The 27,854-nt window shown below is 47.0% G+C and overlaps 1 protein-coding gene across 1 annotated transcript in view; it reads left to right on the top strand.

Moving 5' to 3' along the window:
• DISP3 (dispatched RND transporter family member 3) overlaps positions 1 to 27,854 on the top strand; it is a 363,985-nt gene that overhangs the window by 172,510 nt on the left and 163,621 nt on the right. Inside the window, exons 4-5 of the mRNA XM_088457578.1 lie at positions 18,123 to 18,259; positions 19,481 to 19,615. Coding sequence (XP_088313704.1) covers positions 18,123 to 18,259; positions 19,481 to 19,615 — 272 coding nt within the window. The remainder of the gene's footprint in view (positions 1 to 18,122; positions 18,260 to 19,480; positions 19,616 to 27,854) is intronic.

Genomic DNA, 27,854 nt, shown 5'->3' with positions numbered 1-27,854 from the left:
CCCCCCGTCCTGCTCTAGGTCTCTGTGCTGCATTGGCGCTCCCATAGTTTTGCCCTGCAGTAATGGAGCCCCCCGTCCTGCTCTAGGTCTCTGTGCTGCATTGGCGCTCCCATAGTTTTGCCCTGCAGTAATGGAGCCCCCATCCTGCTCTAGGTCACTGTGCTGCATTGGCGCTCCCATAGTTTTGCCCTGCAGTAATGGAGCCCCCGTCCTGCTCTAGGTCACTGTGCTGCATTGGCGCTCCCATAGTTTTGCCCTGCAGTAATGGAGCCCCTGTCCTGCTCTAGGTCTCTGTGCTGCATTGGCGCTCCCATAGTTTTGCCCTGCAGTAATGGAGCCCCTGTCCTGCTCTAGGTCTCTGTGCTGGATTGGCGCTCCCATAGTTTTGCCTTGCAGTAATGGAGCCCCCGTCCTGCTCTAGGTTTCTGTGCTGCATTGGCGCTCCCATAGTTTTGCCCTGCAGTAATGGAGCCCCCTTCCTGCTCTAGGTCACTGTGCTGCATTAGCGCTCCCATAGTTTTGCCCTGCAGTAATGGAGCCCCCGTCCTGCTCTAGGTCTCTATGCTGCATTGGCTCTCCCATAGTATTGCCCTGCAGTAATGGAGCACCCGTCCTGCTATAGATCACTGTGCTGCCTTGGCGCTCCCATAGTTTTGCCCTGCAGTAATGGAGCCCCCGTCCTGCTCTAGGTCTCTATGCTGCATTGGCGCTCCCATAGTTTTGCTCTGCAGTAATGGAGCCCCCGTCCTACTGTAGATCACTGTGCTGCATTGGCGCTCCCATAGTATTGTCCTGCTGTAATGGAGCCCCTGTCCTGCTCTAGGTATCTATGCTGCATTGGCGCTCCCATAGTATTGCCCTGCAGTAATGGAGCCCCCGTCCTGCTATAGATCACTGTGCTGCATTGGCTCTCCCATAGTTTTGCCCTGCAGTAATGGAGCCCCCGTCCTGCTCTAGGTCTCTGTGCTGCATTGGCGCTCCCATAGTTTTGCCCTGCAGTAATGGAGCCCCTGTCCTGCTCTTGGTTTCTATGCTGCATTGGCTCTCCCTTAGTATTTCCCTGCAGTATTGGAGCCCCCGTCCTGCTCTAGGTCTCTATGCTGCATTGGCGCTCCCATAGTTTTGCCCTACAGTAATGGAGCCCCCGTCCTGCTCTAGGTCTCTGTGCTGCATTGGCGCTCCCTTAGTATTGCCCTGCAGTAATGGAGCCCCCATCCTGCTCTAGGTCACTGTGCTGCATTGGCGCTCCCATAGTGTTGCCCTGCAGTAATGGAGCCCCCGTCCTGCCCTAGGTCTCTATGCTGCATTGGCGCTCCAATAGTGTTGCCCTGCAGTAATGGAGCCCCCCGTCCTGCTCTAGGTCACTGTGCTGCATTGGCGCTCCCATAGTTTTCCCCTGCAGTAATGGAGCCCCCGTCCTGCTCTAGGTCTCTGTGCTGCATTGGCGCTCCCATAGTTTTGCCCTGCAGTAATGGAGCCCCCGCCCTGCTCTAGGTCTCTGTGCTGCATTGGTGCTCCCATAGTTTTGCCCTGCAGTAATGGAGCCCCTGTCCTGCTCTTGGTCTCTGTGCTGCATTGGCGCTCCCATAGTTTTGCCCTGCAGTAATGGAGCCCCCACCCTGCTCTAGGTCTCTGTGCTGCATTGGTGCTCCCATAGTTTTGCCCTGCAGTAATGGAGCCCCTGTCCTGCTCTAGGTCTCTGTGCTGCATTGGCGCTCCCATAGTTTTGCACTGCAGTAATGGAGCCCCCGTCCTGCTCTAGCTCACTGTGCTGCATTGGGCTCCCATAGTTTTGTCCTGCAGTAATGGAGCCCCCGTCCTGCTCTAGGTCACTGTGCTGCATTGGCTCTCCCATAGTTTCGCCCTGCAGTAATGGAGCCACCGTCCTGCTCTAGGTCTCTGTGCTGCATTGGCGCTCCCATAGTTTTGCCCTGCAGTAATGGAGCCCCCGTCCTGCTCTAGGTCACTGTGCTGCATTGGCGCTCCCATAGTTTTGCCCTGCAGTAATGGAGCCCCCGTCCTGCTCTAGGTCTCTGTGCTGCATTGGCGCTCCCATAGTTTTGCCCTGCAGTAATGGAGTCCCCGTCCTGGTCTAGGTCTCTGTGCTGCATTGGCGCTCCTATAGTTTTGCCCTGCAGTAATGGAGCCCCTGTCCTGCTCTAGGTCTCTGTGCTGCATTGGCGCTCCCATAGTTTTGCCCTGCAGTAATGGAGCCCCCGTCCTGCTCTAGGTCACTGTGCTGCATTGGCGCTCCCATAGTTTTAACAGAAAAAATACAGAGAACACTTCTATAAGTAAAACAATGTAAATTTATTTTCTTTTAAAATTAAAACTATATTATTTATATGGCACCTCCGGGGATAATGCTTCATTACCAAAATGGCTGCCAGTACTATTAATGTGGTTGCACGGCGCCATCTTGTTTACTGTGTATGAGTGACATAGTCGGGGATGGACATCTCTTCCTTAGCTCCAGAGACCTGCAACCATTCACCCGCATTGACCGCTGTTCCAGCACCTACACAGTCACTGGCTGGTGATCTGCCTAAACCCTGCTCTGCTTCATGCTCTTTCCCTACCAGTGTAACAGTGAGTACGGCTGTACTAACACATACCTGAGACAGTCACTGACTGGTGATCTTCCTAAACTATGCTCCGCTTCATGCTCTTCCCCTACCAGTGTAACAGTGAGTATGGCTGTATTAACACATACCTGAGACAGTGACTCGCTGGTGATTTGCCTAAACCCTGCTCCGCTATAAGCTCCTCCCCCACCAGTGTAACAGTGAGTTGGATGAACTAATGCATACTTGAGACAGTCACTGGCTGGTGATCTTCCTAAACCCTGTTCTTCTATAAGTTTGGCTGTACTAACACATTCCTAAATAGTCAGTAACTGGTGATCTGCCTAAACTCTGCTCCGCTTTATGCTCCTCCCCTACCATTTTAACAGTGAGTACGGCTGTACTAACACATACCTGAGACAGTCACTGGCTGGTGATCTGCCTAAACCCTGCTCCACTATAAGCTCCTCCCCTACCAGTGTAACAGTGAGTAGGGTAAGGATATTGAATTAGAACCTCTATACTCTCCTGCCTATACCTTCTAATATGCTGCCTATACCTTCTAATATGCTGCCTATAAACCTCTAAGGATGATGCTATTTTATAGTAAATAAAGACTCCAGACCTTTTACCTGTGGTTCCAAAGCACAAAGTGATATTTCAAGTAAAAGTACAGTCAGTTACACGCTATGATCTAAGTACAATTTAGCGCAAAGAATTATACAGACCCAAGTACAGTTATACATACACAGCGCTCTGGGCCAGATGTAGGCTTCAGCAAGAAACCCCCGTCTATCAGCATTCAGCAAGAAGACTCAAACTGGGGTCACAACACACACGTTTATACTCTCACAGAAACAGACAACACAATAGAGAGGTTTGCTGCTGATGCCATTGGTTCCCAAGGAGGATGCATCTGTTGCAGAGCATTTAACAGGTTGATTCAAATAGACACAGTCCAGCCTCTAACAACTGGTTGTCTCTGGTTTCCTGTCTCATGCACATTTTAACAGTTGGTCATATAATGTACATTTCAGTGCTTTAAGTCTCTGCGGTCCACAAGTTGAGAATGCCTGTTGCGATCTTCACACTGATGATATCAAAATGCTGTTGAAAGAGTGCAGATCAGTATAATATCAAACATGACTTACTTATCATGTATTAAACCTGAGCTACTAAATAACCTTTATTTCTCAGCAATTATAATAAATGAACAAACTTGAATCTTATACTTTAAAGCTTATGGAACCTTGTATGTGAATATGTAATGTGTGAGTATGTGGGGTTTGATATAAAGACGCTAGTTAACTTGGGGCAGATACGTGCGCATGAAGCTAATAAACAGCGTTTTCATACAGGATCTTATGCATTCGCTAATATGCGACTAGTTAACAGCGCAATTGTGCGTATTAATGTGTGTATGAGAAATGGTGAAAGATGCTATCGCATGATGCTAATAGTAATATCGCCATATGTACTTAAGTGTGAATTTACCTAAAATGGCGCTTGGGCGGCCATTCGCAAAATGGCGTCTTGCGATCTCATTTTCTAAAATGGTGTCTTGCGGCCAGTCGCAAGATGGCGTCTTTACGATCTAATTTTAAGCTGATCTTGCCTCAGCCAATTATCCAGCTTCGACAGTCCACCCTTTGATAGCGAACAACATGCTATCACAATCTGATTTTAAAATTAGTTTAGGCTTACATTTATATATTATTTAGTGTTATTAAGGGATGGCACAAGGTGGTTCTTAATCCATCAATAATGTGTCTCTGAGTGGGGACATAAAACTACTATTATACGTACACCGTGGATCTTGGAAGATCATGTGAAAGGTGTGGGGATACACCAGTCCTATAAAGGCAGTCTTGAAGGAGAATTTGAGACTTTACATTATCTGAGGTGTTTTAAAAATAACATTTCAATAATACATTCTATGCAGGTCTAAATATAATACATTAAATTATGGTATTTCCTAGTTCAGGATTATATATCAGTTCTACATTTACCTCGGTATTCATATTGGCATTACTGACCACCATCATAATTTCGTTCTTTCGTTGTACTTTACTTTTACATTTTTCACACTTCAACACAATAGGAACACACCGGACACATATGCCAATTATTATGATGACAATCAGTATAAACATCAAGAATTTGCCTATGCTGGCGATTACTCCCTGGACCCATTCCCCTAGACCTAAGAACCATTTCACTGGGTTCAGCCATGAAACCCATCCTTCTATCTTCTCCCCTACTTCAGCCACTGAAGCATTATGGTTCTTGCGAAACTCCCATTTTAGCTGCAGAATTTCATCCATCTTCTGGTCTATCACCTCCTTGGGTCACTGGTATCATTGGTGAAATAGGTGCAACATTTTACTCCAAATTGGGTGGCCAACATTACGCAATACCCTACAGTAACAGCAGTTAAATAATTTAACACTAGCCTGTGTTGCACCAGTTCTTTCTTGGGTCATAACTTCTGGGACTACTCTTCCCAGGTAACACAAACCTTCGGAACTCGGGGAGAGCCACTTATGCGCCTTTCTTCCACGTATAAAATACACATTATCGGGGATAACATAAGGGACGGTATGCATCATTATCATTAAACACATTTCCCTTGCAAACAATCCTATCTCAGGCTCTTCCATCTGGTATATGCAAGTTTCTGGTTGTATTATTTTAGCACAATAACCATCTGGTACCTTACCAATAATTTATTTGGTGGAAATCAATGTGTACCGGTACCTAAAATGTTTCCCAATAGATTTAATTGAGCGTAACAGATCATGGTTTATGGACTCATTATCAGCTCTCTGTGAGAAGGTCATCATCTGATTATTCCCTGTTACTTCCCAACTCCCGGGTTTATTGGGGTTGGTTATGTTTAAACACAAAAGTGATCTATCTACTTGGAATTGATAGAGTTTAAAATGAGGTGGTTTGGATGAGAGGAATTTTCTATCCAATGTTTTCCCTTTTTGCATTTCTAAAATTTCCGTTATTCAGTGGAAGTGGAACCAACCCTACATTATGCTGTCCCTGTGGCATATGTCAACACACCCAGCAATCAGTTTGATTTAATATTTTGCCTACCATGCTATGATAATCCTCTAAAAGATACCCACCCCAGTACGGGTTATATTTAGGCTGGCACCGTTGAATACAGTTCTCATCAACTAGGGACCCACAAAGCTCACAAATACTGGAATCTTCAGACGATAAACTTCCACACCGTCCCCGAGTATCCGGAATAACAGCTCTCTTAACAATAACAGTACTAAGATTGGTCAGACACTCCCCTGATTGGCATAGCACTCCTCCTGATTCCACTCCATCAGCACTGCCATCAGCTCCCATCTCCTCAATTGGTCCCCCGTCACAGAAACCGGATATCCCAGAACCAACCAGAATGGTGAACACTCTAAAAGAGAATATGAAAATGAACACAGCAGGCCCGTCCATTTTCACAACAAAGACCTGCAAATTTCTTTTAGTTCAGGTATCTCACTATGACCTTTTCAATCCTCCCGGAATAAGTTCGCGATCGACAGGTCCACGCTATCAGCCTTGTCTGCGACTTGTTTCTCCACCGGTTGATTGACCTTTTTGCAGTGAGTCGAATGGACCCAGGTATCTCTCTCAGCCACCTTCAAAGATGTAGTACTTGTCAGCAGCACCTGGTATGGACCTTCCCATCGATCAGTCAAACAACCTGAACGCAAGAAATTTCTGATCATAACATATTCTCCTGGTTCAACATCATGACAGTTAGTTTCAGGCATATCATTGGACTACAATGTCAGTTTCTGCTGCTGTTGCTTTAACTGCCTACTCATTGATATAAGATACTTTACAGTTACCTCGTTGTTACCTTTCAAGTCTTCCTGTGGACTTATAATCAAATGAGGTTGTCTACCGAACAGTATTTCAAAGGGAGACAGATTTAGAGGGGGTCTAGGAGTGGTCCTTATGCTATGTAGGACCAAGGGTAACGCTTCTGGCCAACCTAGTCCAGTCTCTGCCATGATTTTACTTAACTTATTTTAATAGTCCCGTTCATCCTCTCTACCTTGGCACTGGCTTGCGGTCGGTAGGGGGTGTGAAGTCGGCTATTAATACCCATCAGCTTACACATATTTTGGAAAACATCACCTGTGAAATGAGTACCCCTGTCACTCTCGATGATTCTAGGGATACCGTACCTGCATACAAATTCCTGAACTATTTTCTTGGCAGCAAACACAGCAGTATTAGTGGCCGCTGGGTAGGCCTCAACACAATTAGAAAATACGTCAGTGCACACCAATACATACTTGAGATTCCTGCAGGGTGGTAATTGGATGAAATCAATTTGTATTACCTGGAAAGGTCCATCAGTCGGTGGAATGTGGGATGGTTCGGTAGGGATCGCTTTCCCTATGTTCTTCCTCAAGCAGGTCAGACAGGAAATTGCTCTCTTTTCTGCTTGTGAAGAAAAACCTGGTGCACACCAGTATGCTCTTACCAATTTACACATACCTTGTTTTCCCAGATGAGTCAGACCGTGGGCTGCCTCAGCCAGGCTGGGGTAATATGCTTTGGGGGCTACTGGCTTACCTTGTCTGTCCCTCCAGAGCCCGGAGGACTCTTGCCCACATCCCTTGGATTTCCAGATGGACTTTTCCTGGATTGAACACAAATTTTGCATCTCAATTAATTTCAGCATATCAATTGTTTGGAAAGACATAATTTGTTCAGTTGGAGAAAACAGTTTTAACCATGCTGCTCATTTAGCAGCTTCATCGGCTCTGTTGTTGCCCAGTGACACCGGATCATCCTCACATGTATGGGCTTTACACTTAATTACTGCCACCGCTCTGGGCAGTTGGATTGCTTCTAAAAGATGTTTTATGTGTCGGGAATGTGCAACTGGTGTGCCTGCTGCTGTCATAAAATTTCTCAGACGCCATAGAGCCCCGAAATCGTGCACCACCCCGAACGCGTACCTCGAATCTGTGTAAATGTTAGCAGACTTGCCTGCTGCCAGTTCACATGCTCCAGTTAGTGCTACTAACTCTGCCACCTGGGCTGAGTGAGGAGGACCAAGAGGTTTAGCTTCTATGATGTCTGTGTCATTTACAACAGCATAACCTGTACATAATTCACCTGTGTCTGTTTGTCTATGACAACTCCCATCCATGTAAAAAGTTACATCCACATTCTCTAAAGGTGTGTCATGTATGTCAGGTCTAGCAGTAAAGGTCTGATTCAGATATTCCATATAATCATGTGCATCAATACGTCTGCTGAACTCACCTCCCGCCAGCAACTCGTCTCCTTCCACCCTTTGTACATCATGTTGTACATATGGTAAATACGTTGCTGGGTTCAGTGTGCTGCAACGTTTAACAGTGATGTTTGCAGGTGCGATTAGAGCTAGTTCCCATTTGGTAAACCTAGCTGAAGAGACGTGTCTGGTTTGAGCAGAGTTCAGCAGAGCAGATACAACGTGGGGAATATAGACCATCATATCATGACCCAATGCTACGTCCTCACTTTTACTCACCAATAGAGTGGTAACTGCTACACTTCTCAAACAGGTGGGGAGTGATCTTGCCACAGTGTCGAATTGGGCACTGTAGTATGCTACGGGCCTACTGGCATCACCATGTTTTTGTGTGAGGACACCTGCAGCGCAACCATCGGCTTCCGTAGAATACAAATCAAAAGGTTTTTCATAATCAGGTATTCTCAATGCAGGTGGTTTTGTCAGACTATCCTTAAGATTAAGGAAAGCCTGCTCTGATTCCTCTGTGTGTATGATACGATCGGGCTTTGAGGAAGAGACTAAGGGGGTCATTCAGACCCGGTCGTTGGCGCCAATGCGCTTGGACCGGGTCGATGGCCCCCCACAGAGCATGCGCACGACGGCGCCGGCGCCGTCGTGCGCATGCGTGAGACCTGCTACGACCAACAGCGCCGGTTGTAGCGGGTCTCGATCCAAAGGGGACGAGCTGTCGATGTTGATTGACAGCTCGCCCCGTTTGGAAGGCGGGCCGGGGGGGTGGCAGCCCAAACGGAGGCGTTCCCATGGGAACGCCTACCGTTTGAGCCGGAAGCTCTCCACTGATATCACTAGTGATGTCAGTGGGGCCTGCCCCAGACAGAGCCAGAAGCTCTCCGGGGCTTACGACAAGGGAGACCCTACCCTAGGGTCTCGTCGTAAGCCCCGAATGTCTCTGACCATCGCGACCATCACCGGAGCGGTCGTTAGAGCTGTGGGTGTTAACCCACAGCCTAACGACCGCAACAGAGGCAGGCGGTCTGGATGCAAGCGGCCGCCCAGTTTCTGAGCGACCGCTTGCATCTTCCGACCGCCCCTCTGAATGAGGCCCTAAGTCCTGCAAAGGCAAGGCCAAAATAGAAAAACCTGGGATCCACATTCTACAGTATCAACACATTCCCAAGAAGGTACGAATTTGCTGTTGATTCTGTGGCAGTGTCATGTTTTGTATGGCCTGGATTCTATCATTTGTGAGATGTCGTAACCCCTGGGTTAGGCAGTGTCCCAAATATTTTACTCTGGATTGGCACGGCTGTAGTTTGTCCTTAGCAACCTAGTGTCCTGTATGCGAGAGATGAAGCAACAAAAGTTTAGTATCATTCAAACATGACATAAACAAATGAATCAGAACATAGCAATAAATCATCCACATATTGAATTAGAACAGATCCATTGGCAGGTTAAAAGATTGTAAAGAGTCGTGCAAGGCCTGGGAGAAAATTAAGCGCTAAGTGCACTTGGAACCAGAGGCAAAGTAATGGGAGAACGTCCAGTTAGTGACCGGAAATGGAAAATGTCCAGGTAGTGACTGGTTAATAGAAAATGTCCAGGTAATGACAGGCAGGGAAAATCAGGTGTAGTGCCTGAAATGAAGAATGCAGACTGAGGAAGAATCATCCAGCAGAGTATCAGTGGAGGCAAGGTGCAGGGTGAACAGCAGACTCAGGTTCTCAGGCAAGGGGAAGGTAATGGAGGATACAGGGTAGTCCATCGTGGTTGGAGCAGACAAGCAGGTAGGCAGGTAGCGTATCACAGGTAACAGGTGGTGAGCACAGGGAACACTCTCTCAGCTATGCTGAGAAACACGTTGCACTGACAATGAAGTGAGACTCTGAACCTCCCTGAATACCAAATGCTGTGCCGTGACTGGCCAGAGAGAGCATGTGACAAACCACGATTGGGCAAGTAGGTCACGTGACCGGAGGCAAGATGGCTGCGCCCATGCCGGAGCGCAACGGAAGCACCACCAGGCCTCATCTGCCCAAAGTGACAACATGCCCGCACAGAACTACGCACAGCCAGCGCCCCTCGCCAAACACCAGCGCCACCGCCAGACGTCCCCCGCCATAGTGACCTAACAGGTAACACCCGTCGACTACCATGCCGAGAAACTAGTCGTGACACTCCCCTACCAGTGTAACAGTGAGTACAGCTGTACTAATGCATACCTGAGACAGTCACTGGCTGGTGATCTTCCTAAACCCTGCTCCGCTATAAGCTCCTCCCCTACCAGTGTAACAGTGAGTATGGCCGTACTAATGCATACCTAAAACAGTCACTGGCTGGTGATCTGTCTAAACCCTGCTCCGCTATAAGCTCCTTCCCTACCAGTGTAACGGTGAGTACGGCTGTACTAATGCATACCTGAGACAGTCACTGGCTGGTGATCTGCCTAAACCCTGCTCTGCTTCATGCTCTTTCCCTACCAGTGTAACAGTGAGTACGGCTATACTAATGCATTCCTGAGACAGTCACTGGCTGGTGATCTGCCTAAACCCTGCTCCGCTATACGCTCCTTCCCTACCAGTGTAACAGTGAGTACGGCTGTACTAATGCATTCCTGAGACAGTCACTGGCTGGTGATCTGCCTAAACCATGCTCTGCTTCATGCTCTTTCCCTATCAGTGTAACAGTGAGTACGGCTGTACTAACACATACCTGAGACAGTCACTGGCTGGTGGCTGGCTGGCAATTTAGTATATTCTAATAATTAGTTACCACATTTTGTGTATAGCTGGAGGTGCTCAATGGAATAGAAAATCAAGTACACAGAAAAAAATACATAAGGTGTTTTCCAATCAGCATATATTAATCCCATGTATTTTTCCCAAGCTTAAATTATATTTTGTAATTATGGCACTCATATATTTTTCACATTTTAATCTTTTTTAGTTTTTTAAGTTTTAATGTCATTTTGTTCTGGTATTTATATTAAAATAATTTTTCATAATGGATGACGCTGGTCCATTAAGGGTTAGGTTATGTGTGTTTAGATTTTTATTTATATTTTACCACTTAATTATATGTATATTTATTTTATGCACATCACATACAGTAATATTTACTTGCATATTGTGCAAAGGTGTGCACTATGTATATAATTATTCTACGTTTCTGATTACTTGTAAATAGATTATTCTGTCTATATGAGGTAGTGTTCAGTTTTGCAAATAATGCTTTATACTATGACCTGATATATTGTGTGTTAGAATTGAAAGGGGACACAATTAGCATTCCAGCATATAAATTGCAGAATAACTATTGGAGTTTCCTTTGCATTATGTAATATTAGGCCATTCCATATGCTTCTTTATAGCAAAGGGGGACAGGATCCTTTATCTCTGCAATGAGGCTATAGTAACACATTCAGTCCTAAATTAGCATGCTAATAGATATCACATGTGTTTAAGACCTGTTAGCGCACAGGGATTGGTGCTTTATGACATAAAAGGCACACCCTAGACACATGCTGTCAGGGGAACAAGCCAGACTGTGGTGAAATGTGTGTACTGGCTCTTGGACACTTCCCTGCTGCAGGGGGGAGATTGTGTGCAGCAGGCTCCTCTGAGACGGATTCTCCAAGTCAGGTAATTCTGTCAGGTGTGTCACGACTTACCTCGATGGTGCATCCAGCTCCTGCAATACTTTAAGTGACAGGGCCCGCCTAACACCATACATGGGCGCACTGTCCCCCACGACTTCCTTTTGTTTCCAACTTGCCGCTGTGTGTTCCTCTCTCATCCCAGGTCGGCTCTTTTTGAGGACCTGGGAAAACAGAAGGAACCAGACCCTCACACCTACCTAACCATTCATCTGTCCTTTCTGAATCTCTCGCTCTCATCAAAACCATTTTTAGGTGCATTATAGTGTTTACATTCTAATTTATGAGCATTTTGGTTGCATATAGTGCTAATACATAAATGATTTAATGAAAAAAGGGAGTAAATGTATTAATTGATAAACCTGCCTATTTTACCCATTAGGGGATACATTGTTAATGATTAAATATGATCACCACAAGGTAATTATTTCATACACAATTACAGAATGTCTTAATATATTTGTGTGATTAGTGATGGATAGGATGTTTATGTGTCTGGTGATCGCTGTGTGTGTGGCAGCAGGAGAGCCCTCTGTGTGTCTGGTGACCGGCTGTGTGTGTGGCAGCAGGAGAGGCCTCTGTGTGTCTCGTGACCGGCTGTGTGTGTGGCAGCAGGAGAGGCCTCTGTGTGTCTCGTGACCGGCTGTGTGTGTGGCAGCAGGAGAGGCCTCTGTGTGTCTGGTGACCGGCTGTGTGTGTGGCAGCAGGAGAGGCCTCTGTGTGTCTGGTGACCGGCTGTGTGTGTGGCAGCAGGAGAGCTCTCTGTGTGTCTGGTGACCGGCTGTGTGTGTGGCAGCAGGAGAGCCCTCTGTGTGTCTGGTGACCGGCTGTGTGTGGCAGCAGGAGAGCCCTCTGTGTGTCTGGTGACCGGCTGTGTGTGTGGCAGCAGGAGAGCCCTATGTGTGTCTGGTGACCGGCTGTGTGTGTGGCAGCAGGAGAGCCCTATGTGTGTCTGGTGACCGGCTGTGTGTGTGGCAGCAGGAGAGCTCTCTGTGTGTCTGGTGACCGGCTGTGTGTGTGGCAGCAGGAGAGCTCTCTGTGTGTCTGGTGACCGGCTGTGTGTGTGGCAGCAGGAGAGGCCTCTGTGTGTCTGGTGACCGGCTGTGTGTGTGGCAGCAGGAGAGCCCTATGTGTGTCTGGTGACCGGCTGTGTGTGTGGCAGCAGGAGAGCCCTATGTGTGTCTGGTGACCGGCTGTGTGTGTGGCAGCAGGAGAGCCCTATGTGTGTCTGGTGACCGGCTGTGTGTGTGGCAGCAGGAGAGCCCTATGTGTGTCTGGTGACCGGCTGTGTGTGTGGCAGCAGGAGAGCCCTATGTGTGTCTGGTGACCGGCTGTGTGTGTGGCAGCAGGAGAGGCCTCTGTGTGTCTGGGGACCGGCTGTGTGTGTGGCAGCAGGAGAGCCCTCTGTGTGTCTGGGGACCGGCTGTGTGTGTGGAAGCTTAGACTTGCTCAGAAGACTGATGGCCGCCTGATCTGCGTTCAGAGTTTACTATGTTTCCGGTTTTGTGCATGAGACGGATGTAAGAGGCTCTCAGTGGGCGTCTCTAAGCATTGGGCGTAGGGTGAGTCTTTAGCATATTTCCGCAATTGTGATCGGCAAGAGCTTGTAGCTGCGATGGTGTTTGCGTTCAGAACTGAATCAGCCTTTTTGGGATTTCAAATGTGGACATTGAGATGTGTTTATTTATTTTAATATTGTGAAATATCTGAAATTCTGTATAAAAAAAAAATATTATGTGAACATATTAAATACAACATGTCGTGTTTTTTTTTTTTATATATATAATCTTCATTATGAACTAGATTTACACTAAAGCCGGTTTCTAAGCGCAGACATTGTGGTGATAACAAAGCAGGTGCTCCCCCGATCCGCCCCTATGCACTCAGCTAAACATGATGCTTACTGTCTATTTACCAATCTCTGCCGTACATACAGCGAGTCACGTGTACACAGGTACTGCCTGGAAACACGCATGGCAATTAGCAGGGATCATGTATCCGGATCCCACACGTTCTCTTGCAGAAAATGCAGAGTTTACACTGTCTGATCTTCAAAGCTTTTAATACAACATAATTATAAAACCCTTTGGATGTATTTCTAAATAAAATATCTACAGCAATAATAAAAAATGCATAAATGTCACTGACGGGAGCAGGGAATATATTTCCCGTCTTCTCCTGCTGACAAAGCGCAGACCTCGCCTGTACCTCAGCACGTGATAGGACTGTCCTCCCTTATCTCCCCACATTCAAAGCCCCCCCCCCCCAAGAGGGACACAACCTCCTCAGCCTTCCTGTGCCCATCAGCATATTTCCCCCCCCCCCCCCCCAAGCAGGGGACTGGAGGGTATGTACACATGGTATAGTGTGAGCAGGACACTGGTGGGAGGAGGTATGTACACATGGTATAGTGTGAGCAGGACACTGGTGGGGGGGAGGTATGTGCACATGGTATAGTGTGAGCAGGACACTGGTGGGGGGAGGTATGTACACATGGTATAGTGTGAGCAGGACACTGGTGGGAGGAGGTATGTACACATGGTATAGTGTGAGCAGGACACTGGTGGGGGGGAGGTATGTGCACATGGTATAGTGTGAGCAGGACACTGGTGGGGGGGAGGTATGTGCACATGGTATAGTGTGAGCAGGACACTGGTGGGGGGGAGGTATGTACACACGGTATAGTGTGAGCAGGACACTGAGGGGGAGGTATGTACACACGGTATAGTGTGAGCAGGACACTGGTGGGGGGAGGTATGTACACATGGTATAGTGTGAGCAGGACACTGAGGGGGAGGTATGTACACACGGTATAGTGTGAGCAGGACACTGGTGGGGGGAGGTATGTACACATGGTATAGTGTGAGCAGGACACTGGTGGGGGGAGGTATGTACACATGGTATAGTGTGAGCAGGACACTGGTGGGGGGGAGGTATGTACACATGGTATAGTGTGAGCAGGACACTGGGGGGAGGTATGTACACATGGTATAGTGAGTGCTGAAGATGTTACTTATAGCATCCAATCAGGTATTTGCATACTGTATATATCTTATATTTAGCACCTAGAAGATAATAGCTAGAATCTGGTTGCTATGGGCAACATCTCCACTTCTAAAACCCTGCACTTTAGTAAATATACCCCGTATTGTCGGTAAGTCATTAGAGAAACTTTTGCACACAACACTAATACCATAGAATGTGATGCACTGTATTATGTGCCTGCGATCAGTAATAAGGGGCTGTGTGGTTGGAGCTTATCTGAATCTCCTCAGAGCTGTGACATTATCAGACAGAACTGGGCGCTGTATCAGGCTCTGCACATGACATTATGTTCCGCTGATCCTGTCTTACACGGGGAGATATTTGGATCGCTCAGGAATGCATTATTTTCTCCTATGTAAAGAAACAGAGAAATACAAAATGGGAAGCAGCAGTGAAATGTGTATTTAATGACGTGTGTTACTGCATCTGTAACTGCAGCGTAAACGTTCCCTATATCTAATCATCTGCTATCGTGACCTCTGTAACTGCAGTGTAATTGCTCCCCATCTCTAATCATCTATCATGACATCTGTACCTGCAGCATAAACGTTCCCTATATCTAATCCTCTGTTATCGTGACATCTGTAACTGCAGCTTAAATGTTCCCTATATCTAATCCTCTGCTATCGTGACATCTGTAACTGCAGCATAAACGTTCCCTATATCTAATCCTCTGCTATCGTGACATCTGTAACTGCAGCATAAACGTTCCCTATATCTAATCCTCTGCTATCGTGACATCTGTAACTGCAGCATAAACGTTCCCTATATCTAATCCTCTGCTATCGTGACATCTGTAACTGCAGCATAAACGTTCCCTATATCTAATCCTCTGCTATCGTGACATCTGTAACTGCAGCATAAACGTTCCCTATATCTAATCCTCTGCTATCGTGACATCTGTAACTGCAGCATAAACGTTCCCTATATCTAATCCTCTACTATCGTGACATCCGTTTACCAAAGTGGAATATGCAGCTTTGTACTAATAAGAGACCGGAGCAGCGTGTGTCCTGCGGTGCCGGAGCTTGCGCTAGCGGATCTCTCCATGCTACGGGGTATCAGCCCCTGATATAATCGGACGCTGGAGGTCTATGGGTTCCATGTGTCTATTCTCCTGTCTCTGAGGGGCTTATTTATTTCTTATCGCAGCTATTCACGACAATTAGAAATTAAACGCTGCCCAAATATATGAACATACACCCACAGGATAAAGGGTTTCCAAAGGAGCGCGCCCCTGCCATGTGCTGGGAGTGACCTCATTACCATTCTCTTCACTCCACTAATGTGAGTCCTGCTCATGCGCAGTCTACTGAGCGCACGTGTGCGGCGGCCATTACCCATAGGCTACTATAGGAGAAAACCATCTGGAGATGCCTATAGGGGCCAAGCTCCACAATGCTTCATATCTCCCAGCGTCACACGAAAGCTATAGGGGCTGCTGTTGTAAATGGGGGGACAGTGGCGGAGATATCTGCTGCAGTCCCTACTTCATACATTTGGGGGGGGATACTTAATATTTGTGGGTATCTTCAGAAAATCATGTTATTGGGGGAGATTGTTTGATAAGTAGACCTGTGTGACTGGGATAGATTGATAAGTAGACCTGGGTGACTGGGATAGATTGAGAAGTAGACCTTGGGTGACTGGGATAGATTGAGAAGTAGACCTGGGTGACTGGGATAGATTGAGAAGTAGACCTGGGTGACTGGGAGAGATTGAGAAGTAGACCTGGGTGACTGGGAGAGATTGAGAAGTAGACCTGGGTGACTGGGAGAGATTGATCAGTAGACCTGGGTGACTGGGAGAGATTGAGAAGTAGACCTGGGTGACTGGGAGAGATTGAGAAGTAGACCTGGGTGACTGGGAGAGATTGAGAAGTAGACCTGGGTGACTGGGAGAGATTGATCAGTAGACCTGGGTGACTGGGAGAGATTGATCAGTAGACCTGGGTGACTGGGAGAGATTGATCAGTAGACCTGGGTGACTGGGAGAGATTGATCAGTAGACCTGGGTGACTGGGAGAGATTGATCAGTAGACCTGGGTGACTGGGAGAGATTGAGAAGTAGACCTGGGTGACTGGGAGAGATTGATAAATAGACCTGTGTGACTGGGAGAGATTGATGCTTGTTTGGGATGATGTAGAGGCGCGGGCTGGAAGCTGAACATAAGTCTACAAATGAGCAAATGCTAAAATTACTGTTCAAAACGCGAGAAACAAATTTCCTGTCCCAACAATTCAGCAATAACCTCTCCAGGCAGTGAAGGGATACTCTGATTGGATGAATTAATTAATCCAATCAATCAGAAGTTTCAGAAAAGCTCAGGGCCAGATAAGGGTCACATTTGGTGTAGAGCAGAAGATGATCAAGAGCCTGTTTTGAATAGCGGAGGATCTATGGCCAGTGCCGATGTGGGTGTGACCAGTGCCGCTGTGGCCAGTGCTAATGTGGGTGTGACCCAGGCCTGTATGGAGGGTGTTGCAGCCAGTGCTATTGCACGGTGTATGAAAGCCCTGGGGGCAGAACCCACCATGCTCCCCTGCTGCAATCCCTTGTGCCGGCCGCAGTGCATGTTACGCTAGCTGTGTGCCCGGCTCCTTCTTCTCCTCGGATACCCGCCCCACGTATGTAGGGAGATGTCATGATGTCTCACAGTGGCACGTGAGGAGCCGTAAGGGTAAAGTCAGTTCTTGCACAATGTGCGCGCTCCTGCGGTCGCATGCAATGTCAGCAGGTGTGATGTGCTGCCCAATTCATGTCAATGACGGATGTAACATTACGATATGTTGGTCCGAAGGCTCTACATATTGTCCCGTTACACATCGTCCAGTGTGTACCCAGCATATCTGTCACTGTACAGGATCTGTATAAATGACACTTAGGAGCAGTTTGGTTGGTCGCAGCGTCTCCTTCTAAACTTTCTCAAACATTGGCCCTAAGGGGTCTATTCATGTACATTTGCGATAATGAATTGCAGCTTTTCGCTATATATGGCATCAGTTCGCTGTGACATACAGTATAGCTTTGCTAAGTAGCAATTCATGTATACTTACCCTTCTGGCGAAGCGTCCGATATCCAGGTCACCGGCGATGTTGCGTCTTTCCCTGCCTGCTTTGTCACGGTGTTCAGACTACGCCATCCTGAGCTGGCGAATCGGAACACAAAGGAAAAGCGTAAAGCTCTGCATTATGTGATTCCTCCATGGATCGGGGGAGCCGCTGTCCCGCTGGAGGACTATTGATCGTCTCCATGGTAACCCGCTCGGGGAATAGCAACAAGCACAGAAACTGCAAAACAAGGATTTTCTCTGCTTTATGAATAGACCCCAAAGCGTCCTAAGGGCGCGTTGTGGGCGTGTAGACGGAATTGTGTGGACTATGCTGAGTATAGGGTAACTATCACAAGTGAATGGATGCAGCCACCTCACACGCGCGCAGATATCTGCATTTATTTTATGTGCATACAGTGCGCCCGCCCTTGCATGAGACTGAATCAGCACCTATGTATAACAGTCATCTCGCTTCTACGTTTTTGTACAGAATTGATGATTGTGCGTTTCTGTTGTCCCTGAAGTAAAGTGCAGGTCCTGTACGGCGGCACCGACCTCTTTGACTTTGAAGTGAGAAGAACATTTAACAATGACATGCTGCTGGCCCTCATTAGCAGCACCTGCATCGCCGTGCTGGTCTACATCCTCACCTCCTGCTCAGGTACCGTCTGACCGCCTGTCCTCGGCTTACAGCTTAGTGCTCACTGGTCTCAAGTCCAGGCCGGCCATTTGTATGCGCCAGAGGCCGTTTATAGAGCACTGTATGGCCGCTGCTCAGTGCCATCCCAGCTGTGATTTGTGCCTATAGCTCACATGGCAAAATAGCGGCGCTCACATTGGAGCAGATTGCACAGGCAGAGGGGGGAGTCACATGGATGGAGGGCGTTGCGTACAGAGTAGGCGCACTGCTGCGACCCATTATATGGAGTTGCTAAAAAATGAGCAGTGTAAGAATTGTGCACGTTGTTTTACTCCCGCTAAAACGCGAACACTATGGGCCTCATTTATTAACGAGTTTTATCACCAAACTGAGTGATACATTTCACTGTGTATGATAATAGTGCTCCAGCCAATCAGCTCCCAACTGTCACTGTGTATGATAATAGTGCTCCAGCCAATCACCTCCCAACTGTCACTGTGTATGATAATAGTGCTCCAGCCAATCAGCTCCCAACTGTCACTGTGTATGATAATAGTGCTCCAGCCAATCAGCTCCCAACTGTCACTGTGTACGATAATAGTGCTCCAGCCAATCGGCTCCCAATTGTCAACTGTTAGAAAAATGACAGTTGGGAGCTGATTGGCTGGAGCACTATTATCATACACAGTGACAGTTGGGAGGTGATTGGCTGGAGCACTATTATCATACACAGTGACAGTTGGGAGGTGATTGGCTGGAGCACCATTTATCATACACAGTGACAGTTGGGAGGTGATTGGCTGGAGCACTATTATCATACACAGTGACAGTTGGGAGGTGATTGGCTGGAGCACTATTATCATACACAGTGACAGTTGGGAGCTGATTGGCTGGAGCACTATTATCATACACAGTGACATTTATCACTCATTTTGGTGATTAAAACTTGTTAATAAATGGGGATCAAAGTGCGCAGATTCCTCCCCTTGAAGCACGGTAGAATAAATCTGGAAACACTAAAGGTCCCCTTATATCTGCGATGGATTTTGGCTTTTCCCGATCCCCTGATCCCGGGGTTGGGGCATAACCTGTTAGATTTCCCTAGTTCGCCTAGTTTGGATTTCTAACATGAAGAATGTCATTGATTCCGCAACGGATCGGAGCTCATCGATGGCTATGGGAGGGTATGACTTGACCATTATTTTATCCAATTAACTATTCATTTTCTTTCCCCGTGCGCAGTGTTCTTGTCCTTTTTCGGGATTGCCAGCATCGGTCTCAGTTGCCTCGTGGCCCTTTTCCTCTATCACGTGGCCTTTGGAATACAATACCTGGGAATCCTCAATGGAGTAGCAGCTTTCGTCATTGTGGGGATTGGTGAGTAACGGGTATTCTTGTTGAGCTATTACTTATCTTAGACACAACACTGGGCCGCTTGTCTCAGGCTTTTTGTATCAGTGTCATTAACGTAAAAAACTCAATTTAGAGAGAGGAAAAGTTACAGGGATGAAACTCTTCCCCTTTATACACCCCATCTGCCCCTCCTGCCCCCCTTGTAGCATTTGGTGACTCTTCCCATAATAATTTACAGAAATGTTAGTGTGAAGTATTGTTAGCCTCCTGGTGGTAATATAAGCATGTCTTTAAGTTGTTTCTAACCTATCTACTTGTGAGTTGTAGGTTTCCCCTCGCAATGCATGTAATGGATCTGTATAAATAAGTTTCAACCATTATGCAGCTGAAACCTGAATCTCAGTTGGACGAATGAGTTAGATTGGACCTGGCTACTTCAGCAGTTACTGGGCTTAATGGGAGAGAGAGGGGGGGTTCCCAGATGGCTACTCCATGGTTTGGTGCCTTGGGGAAAGGTGGGCTTTGTGCAGCCATTATCCCTCCACCTAATGGTAAACACCCTTGTAAATCCACGTCATAAAAAGTAGTCCCAATTAGATTGTAATGAAAGTGAATGGTGAGTGACACTTATTTGTAACATGTTGGGGGAAATGGAATATACAGGTAGTATAAGGTCAATTGGCCTCAGCAGCAAACGCCATCTATCGCACCGGAGAGTTATAAGCTGACGCCGCATGTTAAACAGACGTCTGTGTATAACCACCAGTGGATATATCTATCCTCCATTAATGATGGTTTACAAGTAATACTACAGCTGTTTATATGAATACAAAGCCGGGAATACCACTATTGCTGTACACAGGAGGGGGCTTGGTACTATTAACAAGCCAAACATAGCGGCCGCTGACTGGCTCCTCATTGACTGACCAGCCCATGTGGAAACTGTCAGGTCCCCCACCTTCCCTGAGATCCTCTGCTTCGGGTGATCGGCTCGGGGTACAAATGCTTTGGCTGGGGTGTCCCGGTGATAGGGTCCCCTGGCTGTGGCATTGCACCCCAGCCGAGTTTTTGCCTGGTGCTGGATTTAAATATAGACGAAACCCTACACAATGTTCCCCCCGCTATTTTTTAAAACCAAGACTAGCTCAGCAGCCCGGTGCTGGATCCTAAAATACCGGGGGGGGGGGGGGGGGGGGGCGCGTGCTCGGCTATCCCTATTTTTTTTTTTTTTTTAACACAGGTAGAGCAAACAAGCAGCCTTCACATATATCACTGATACAGTAAGTACAGGCTGCTAGCTGGGGAGAGTCACATATATCACTGATACTGTATGTACAGGCTGCTAGCTGGGGAGAGTCACATATATCACTGATACAGTAAGTACAGGCTGCTAGCTGGGGAGAGTCACATATATCACTGATACTGTATGTGCTGCTAGCTGGGGAGAGTCACATATATCACTGATACTGTATGTACAGGCTGCTAGCTGGGGATAATCACATATATCACTGATACTGTATGTACAGGCTGCTAGCTGGGGAGAGTCACATATATCACTGATACTGTATGTACAGGCTGCTAGCTGGGGAGAGTCACATATATCACTGATACTGTATGTACAGGCTGCTAGCTGGGGATAATCACATATATCACTGATACTGTATGTACAGGCTGCTAGCTGGGGAGAGTCACATATATCACTGATACTGTATGTGCTGCTAGCTGGGGAGAGTCACATATATCACTGATACTGTATGTACAGGCTGCTAGCTGGGGAGAGTCACATATATCACTGATACTGTATGTGCTGCTAGCTGGGGAGAGTCACATATATCACTGATACTGTATATGCAGGCTGCTAGCTGGGGAGAGTCACATATATCACTGATACTGTATGTGCTGCTAGCTGGGGAGAGTCACATATGTCACTGAAACTGTATGTACAGGCTGCTAGCTGGGGAGAGTCACATATATCACTGATACTGTATGTGCTGCTAGCTGGGGAGAGTCACATATATCACTGATACTGTATGTACAGGCTGCTAGCTGGGGAGAGTCACATATATCACTGATACTGTATGTGCTGCTATCTGGGGAGAGTCACATATATCACTGATACTGTATGTGCAGGCTACTAGCTGGGGAGAGTCACATATATCACTGATACTGTATGTGCTGCTAGCTGGGGAGAGTCACATATATCACTGATACTGTATATGCAGGCTGCTAGCTGGGGAGAGTCACATATATCACTGATACTGTATGTGCTGCTAGCTGGGGAGAGTCACATATGTCACTGAAACTGTATGTACAGGCTGCTAGCTGGGGAGAGTCACATATATCACTGATACTGTATGTGCAGGCTGCTAGCTGGGGAGAGTCACATATATCACTGATACTGTATGTACAGGCTGCTAGCTGGGGAGAGTCACATATATCACTGATACTGTATGTACAGGCTGCTAGCTGGGGAGAGTCACATATATCACTGATACTGTATGTACAGGCTGCTAGCTGGGGAGAGTCACATATATCACTGATACTGTATGTACTGGCTGCTAGCTGGGGAGAGTCACATATATCACTGATACTGTATGTACAGGCTGCTAGCTGGGGAGAGTCACATATATCACTGATACTGTATGTACTGGCTGCTAGCTGGGGAGAGTCACATATATCACTGATACTGTATGTACAGGCTGCTAGTTGGGGAGAGTCACATATATCACTGATACTGTATGTGCTGCTAGCTGGGGAGAGTCACATATGTCACTGAAACTGTATGTACAGGCTGCTAGCTGGGGAGAGTCACATATATCACTGATACTGTATGTACAGGCTGCTAGCTGGGGAGAGTCACATATATCACTGATACTGTATGTACTGGCTGCTAGCTGGGGAGAGTCACATATATCACTGATACTGTATGTACAGGCTGCTAGCTGGGGAGAGTCACATATATCACTGATACTGTATGTGCAGGCTGCTAGCTGGGGAGAGTCACATATATCACTGATACTGTATGTGCTGCTAGCTGGGGAGAGTCACATATATCACTGATACTGTATGTACTGGCTGCTAGCTGGGGAGAGTCACATATATCACTGATACTGTATGTGCAGGCTGCTAGCTGGGGAGAGTCACATATATCACTGATACAGTATGTGCAGGCTGCTAGCTGGGGAGAGTCACATATATCACTGATACTGTATGTGCTGCTAGCTGGGGAGAGTCACATCTGTCACTGATACAGTATGTGCAGGCTGCTAGCTGGGGAGAGTCACATATGTCACTGATACAGTATGTACAGGCTGCTAGCTGGGGAGAGTCACATATATCACTGATACAGTATGTACAGGCTGCTAGCTGGGGAGAGTCACATATATCACTGATACTGTATGTGCAGGCTGCTAGCTGGGGAGAGTCACATATATCACTGATACTGTATGTGCAGGCTGCTAGCTGGGGAGAGTCACATATATCACTGATACTGTATGTACAGGCTGCTAGTTGGGGACAGTCACATATGTCACTGATACTGTATGTGCAGGCTGCTAGCTGGGGAGAGTCACATATATCACTGATACTGTATGTGCAGGCTGCTAGCTGGGGAGAGTCACATATGTCACTGAAACTGTATGTACAGGCTGCTAGCTGGGGAGAGTCACATATATCACTGATACTGTATGTACAGGCTGCTAGCTGGGGAGAGTCACATATGTCACTGATACTGTATGTACAGGCTGCTAGCTGGGGAGAGTCACATATGTCACTGATACTGTATGTACAGGCTGCTAGCTGGGGAGAGTCACATATCACTGATACACTATGTGCAGGCTGCTAGCTGGGGAGAGTCACATATATCACTGATACTGTATGTGCAGGCTGCTAGCTGGGGAGAGTCACATATATCACTGATACTGTATGTGCAGGCTGCTAGCTGGGGAGAGTCACATATATCACTGATACTGTATGTGCAGGCTGCTAGCTGGGGAGAGTCACATATATCACTGATACTGTATGTGCTGCTAGCTGGGGAGTCACATATGTCACTGAAACTGTATGTACAGGCTGCTAGCTGGGGAGAGTCACATATGTCACTGATACTGTATGTACAGGCTGCTAGCTGGGGAGAGTCACATATGTCACTGATACTGTATGTACAGGCCGCTAGCTGGGGAGAGTCACATATGTCACTGATACTGTATGTACAGGCTGCTAGCTGGGGAGAGTCACATATGTCACTGATACTGTATGTGCAGACTGCTAGCTGGGGAACATCACATATATCACTGATACTGTATGTGCAGGCTGCTAGCTGGGGAGAGTCACTGATACTGTATGTGCAGGGTGGGGAGAGTCACATATATCACTGATACTGTATGTACAGGCTGCTAGCTGGGGAGAGTCACATATATCACTGATACAGTATGTGCTGCTAGCTGGGGAGAGTCACATATATCACTGATACTGTATGTACTGCTAGCTGAGGAGAGTCACATATATCACTGATACTGTATGTACAGGCTGCTAGCTGGGGAGAGTCACATATATCACTGATACTGTATGTGCTGCTAGCTGGGGACAGTCACATATATCACTGATACTGTATGTGCAGGCTGCTAGCTGGGGAGAGTCACATATATCACTGATACAGTATGTGCTGCTAGCTGGGGAGAGTCACATATATCACTGATACTGTATGTACTGCTAGCTGGGGAGAGTCACATATATCACAGATACTGTATGTGCAGGCTGCTAGCTGGGGAGAGTCACATATATCACTGATACTGTATGTGCTGCTAGCTGGGGACAGTCACATATATCACTGATACTGTATGTGCAGGCTGCTAGCTGGGGAGAGTCACATATATCACTGATACTGTATGTACAGGCTGCTAGCTGGGGAGAGTCACATATATCTCTGATACTGTATGTACAGGCTGGGGAGAGTCACATATATCACTGATACTGTATGTGCAGGCTGCTAGCTGGGGAGAGTCACATATATCACTGATACTGTATGTACAGGCCGCTAGCTGGGGAGAGTCACATATATCACTAATACAGTATGTGCAGGCTGCTAGCTGGGGAGAGTCACATATGTCACTGATACAGTATGTACAGGCTGCTAGCTGGGGAGAGTCACATATGTCACTGATACTGTATATACAGGCTGCTAGCTGGGGAGAGTCACATATATCACTGATACTGTATGTACAGGCTGCTAGCTGGGGAGAGTCACATATATCACTGATACTGTATGTGCAGGCTGCTAGCTGGGGAGAGTCACATATATCACTGATACTGTATGTGCAGGCTGCAAGCTGGGGAGAGTCACATATATCACTGATACAGTATGTGCAGGCTGCTAGCTGGGGAGAGTCACATATGTCACTGATACAGTATGTGCAGGCTGCCAGCTGGGGAGAGTCACATCACTGATACTGTATGTGCAGGGTGGGGAGAGTCACATATATCACTGATACTGTATGTACAGGCTGCTAGCTGGGGAGAGTCACATATATCACTGATACAGTATGTGCTGCTAGCTGGGGAGAGTCACATATATCACTGATACTGTATGTACTGCTAGCTGGGGAGAGTCACATATATCACAGATACTGTATGTGCAGGCTGCTAGCTGGGGAGAGTCACATATATCACTGATACTGTATGTGCTGCTAGCTGGGGACAGTCACATATATCACTGATACTGTATGTGCAGGCTGCTAGCTGGGGAGAGTCACATATATCACTGATACTGTATGTACAGGCTGCTAGCTGGGGAGAGTCACATATATCTCTGATACTGTATGTACAGGCTGGGGAGAGTCACATATATCACTGATACTGTATGTACAGGCTGCTAGCTGGGGAGAGTCACATATATCACTGATACTGTATGTACAGGCTGCTAGCTGGGGAGAGTCACATATATCACTGATACTGTATGTACAGGCTGCTAGCTGGGGAGAGTCACATATATCTCTGATACTGTATGTACAGGCTGGGGACAGTCACATATATCACTGATACTGTATGTGCAGGCTGCTAGCTGGGGAGAGTCACATATATCACTGATACTGTATGTACAGGCTGCTAGCTGGGGAGAGTCACATCTGTCACTGATACTGTATGTACAGGCTGCTAGCTGGGGAGAGTCACATATATCACTGATACTGTATGTGCAGGCTGCTAGCTGGGGAGAGTCACATATATCTCTGATACTGTATGTACAGGCTGCTAGCTGGGGAGAGTCACATATATCACTGATACTGTATGTGCTGCTAGCTGGGGAGAGTCACATATATCACTGATACTGTATGTGCTGCTAGCTGGGGAGAGTCACATATATCACTGATACTGTATGTGCTGCTAGCTGGGGAGAGTCACATATATCACTGATACTGTATGTGCTGCTAGCTGGGGAGAGTCACATATATCACTGATACTGTATGTGCTGCTAGCTGGGGAGAGTCACATATATCACTGATACTGTATGTACAGGCTGCTAGCTGGGGAGAGTCACATATATCACTGATACTGTATGTGCCGCTAGCTGGGGAGAGTCACATATATCACTGATACTGTATGTGCAGGCTGCTAGCTGGGGAGAGTCACATATATCACTGATACTGTATGTGCAGGCTGCTAGCTGGGGAGAGTCACATATATCACTGATACTGTATGTGCAGGCTGCTAGCTGGGGAGAGTCACATATATCACTGATACTGTATGTGCAGGCTGCTAGCTGGGGAGAGTCACATATATCACTGATACTGTATGTACAGGCTGCTAGCTGGGGACAGTCACATATATCACTGATACTGTATGTGCTGCTAGCTGGGGACAGTCACTGATACTGTATGTGCTGCTAGCTGGGGAGAGTCACATATATCTCTGATACTGTATGTACAGGCTGCTAGCTGGGGAGAGTCACATATATCACTGATACTGTATGTGCAGGCTGCTAGCTGGGGAGAGTCACATATATCACTGATACTGTATATACAGGCTGCTAGCTGGGGAGAGTCACATATATCACTGATACAGTATGTACAGGCTGCTAGCTGGGGAGAGTCACATATATCACTGATACTGTATGTACAGGCTGCTAGCTGGGGAGAGTCACATATATCACTGATACTGTATGTACAGGCTGCTAGCTGGGGAGAGTCACATATATCACTGATACTGTATGTGCTGCTAGCTGGGGAGAGTCACATATATCACTGATACTGTATGTGCAGGCTGCTAGCTGGGGAGAGTCACATATCACTGATACTGTATGTACAGGCTGCTAGCTGGGGAGAGTCACATATATCACTGATACTGTATGTACAGGCTGCTAGCTGGGGAGAGTCACATATATCACTGATACTGTATGTGCTGCTAGCTGGGGAGAGTCACATATATCACTGATACTGTATGTGCTGCTAGCTGGGGAGAGTCACATATATCACTGATACTGTATGTACAGGCTGCTAGCTGGGGAGAGTCACATATATCACTGATACTGTATGTACAGGCTGCTAGCTGGGGAGAGTCACATATATCACTGATACTGTATATACAGGCTGCTAGCTGGGGAGAGTCACATATATCACTGATACTGTATGTACAGGCTGCTAGCTGGGGAGAGTCACATATATCACTGATACAGTATGTACAGGCTGCTAGCTGGGGAGAGTCACATATATCACTGATACTGTATATACAGGCTGCTAGCTGGGGAGAGTCACATATATCACTGATACTGTATGTGCAGGCTGCTAGCTGGGGAGAGTCACATATATCACTGATACTGTATGTGCAGGCTGCTAGCTGGGGAGAGTCACATATATCACTGATACTGTATGTGCAGGCTGCTAGCTGGGGAGAGTCACATATATCACTGATACTGTATGTGCAGGCTGCTAGCTGGGGAGAGTCACATATATCACTGATACTGTATGTGTTGCTGATTGTTCGGGAGATTTCGTCTCTGGTCACTAATCTCATTGTAAACTTGTTACTCGGGGGAGATATCTGGATCTGCGTCACCATCGGACATTTCTCTCTATCTCTCACCTAGACGCGCTTCTTAGTAATTTTGGGAGTTTCGTTGATGGTAATTGAGTTGGAAAAAGAAAAACCCTCAGACTCATTTCTTAGTACAATTTTCCCCTGACGGTTTTGCCCAGGCGCTGAGGACGTGAGATCTGTAACATTCGTGCTTTTATCTTTGTTACATTGTACAACCAGTCTGTTATTTTTTGTC

This window comes from Taudactylus pleione, unplaced genomic scaffold (genome assembly GCF_031769625.1).
Source record: "Taudactylus pleione unplaced genomic scaffold, aTauple2 ptg000770l, whole genome shotgun sequence".
Lineage (NCBI taxonomy): Eukaryota > Metazoa > Chordata > Amphibia > Anura > Myobatrachidae > Taudactylus > Taudactylus pleione.
The sequence above is the reverse complement of the archived record's forward strand: the minus strand, read 5'-3'. Positions and strand labels throughout refer to the sequence as shown.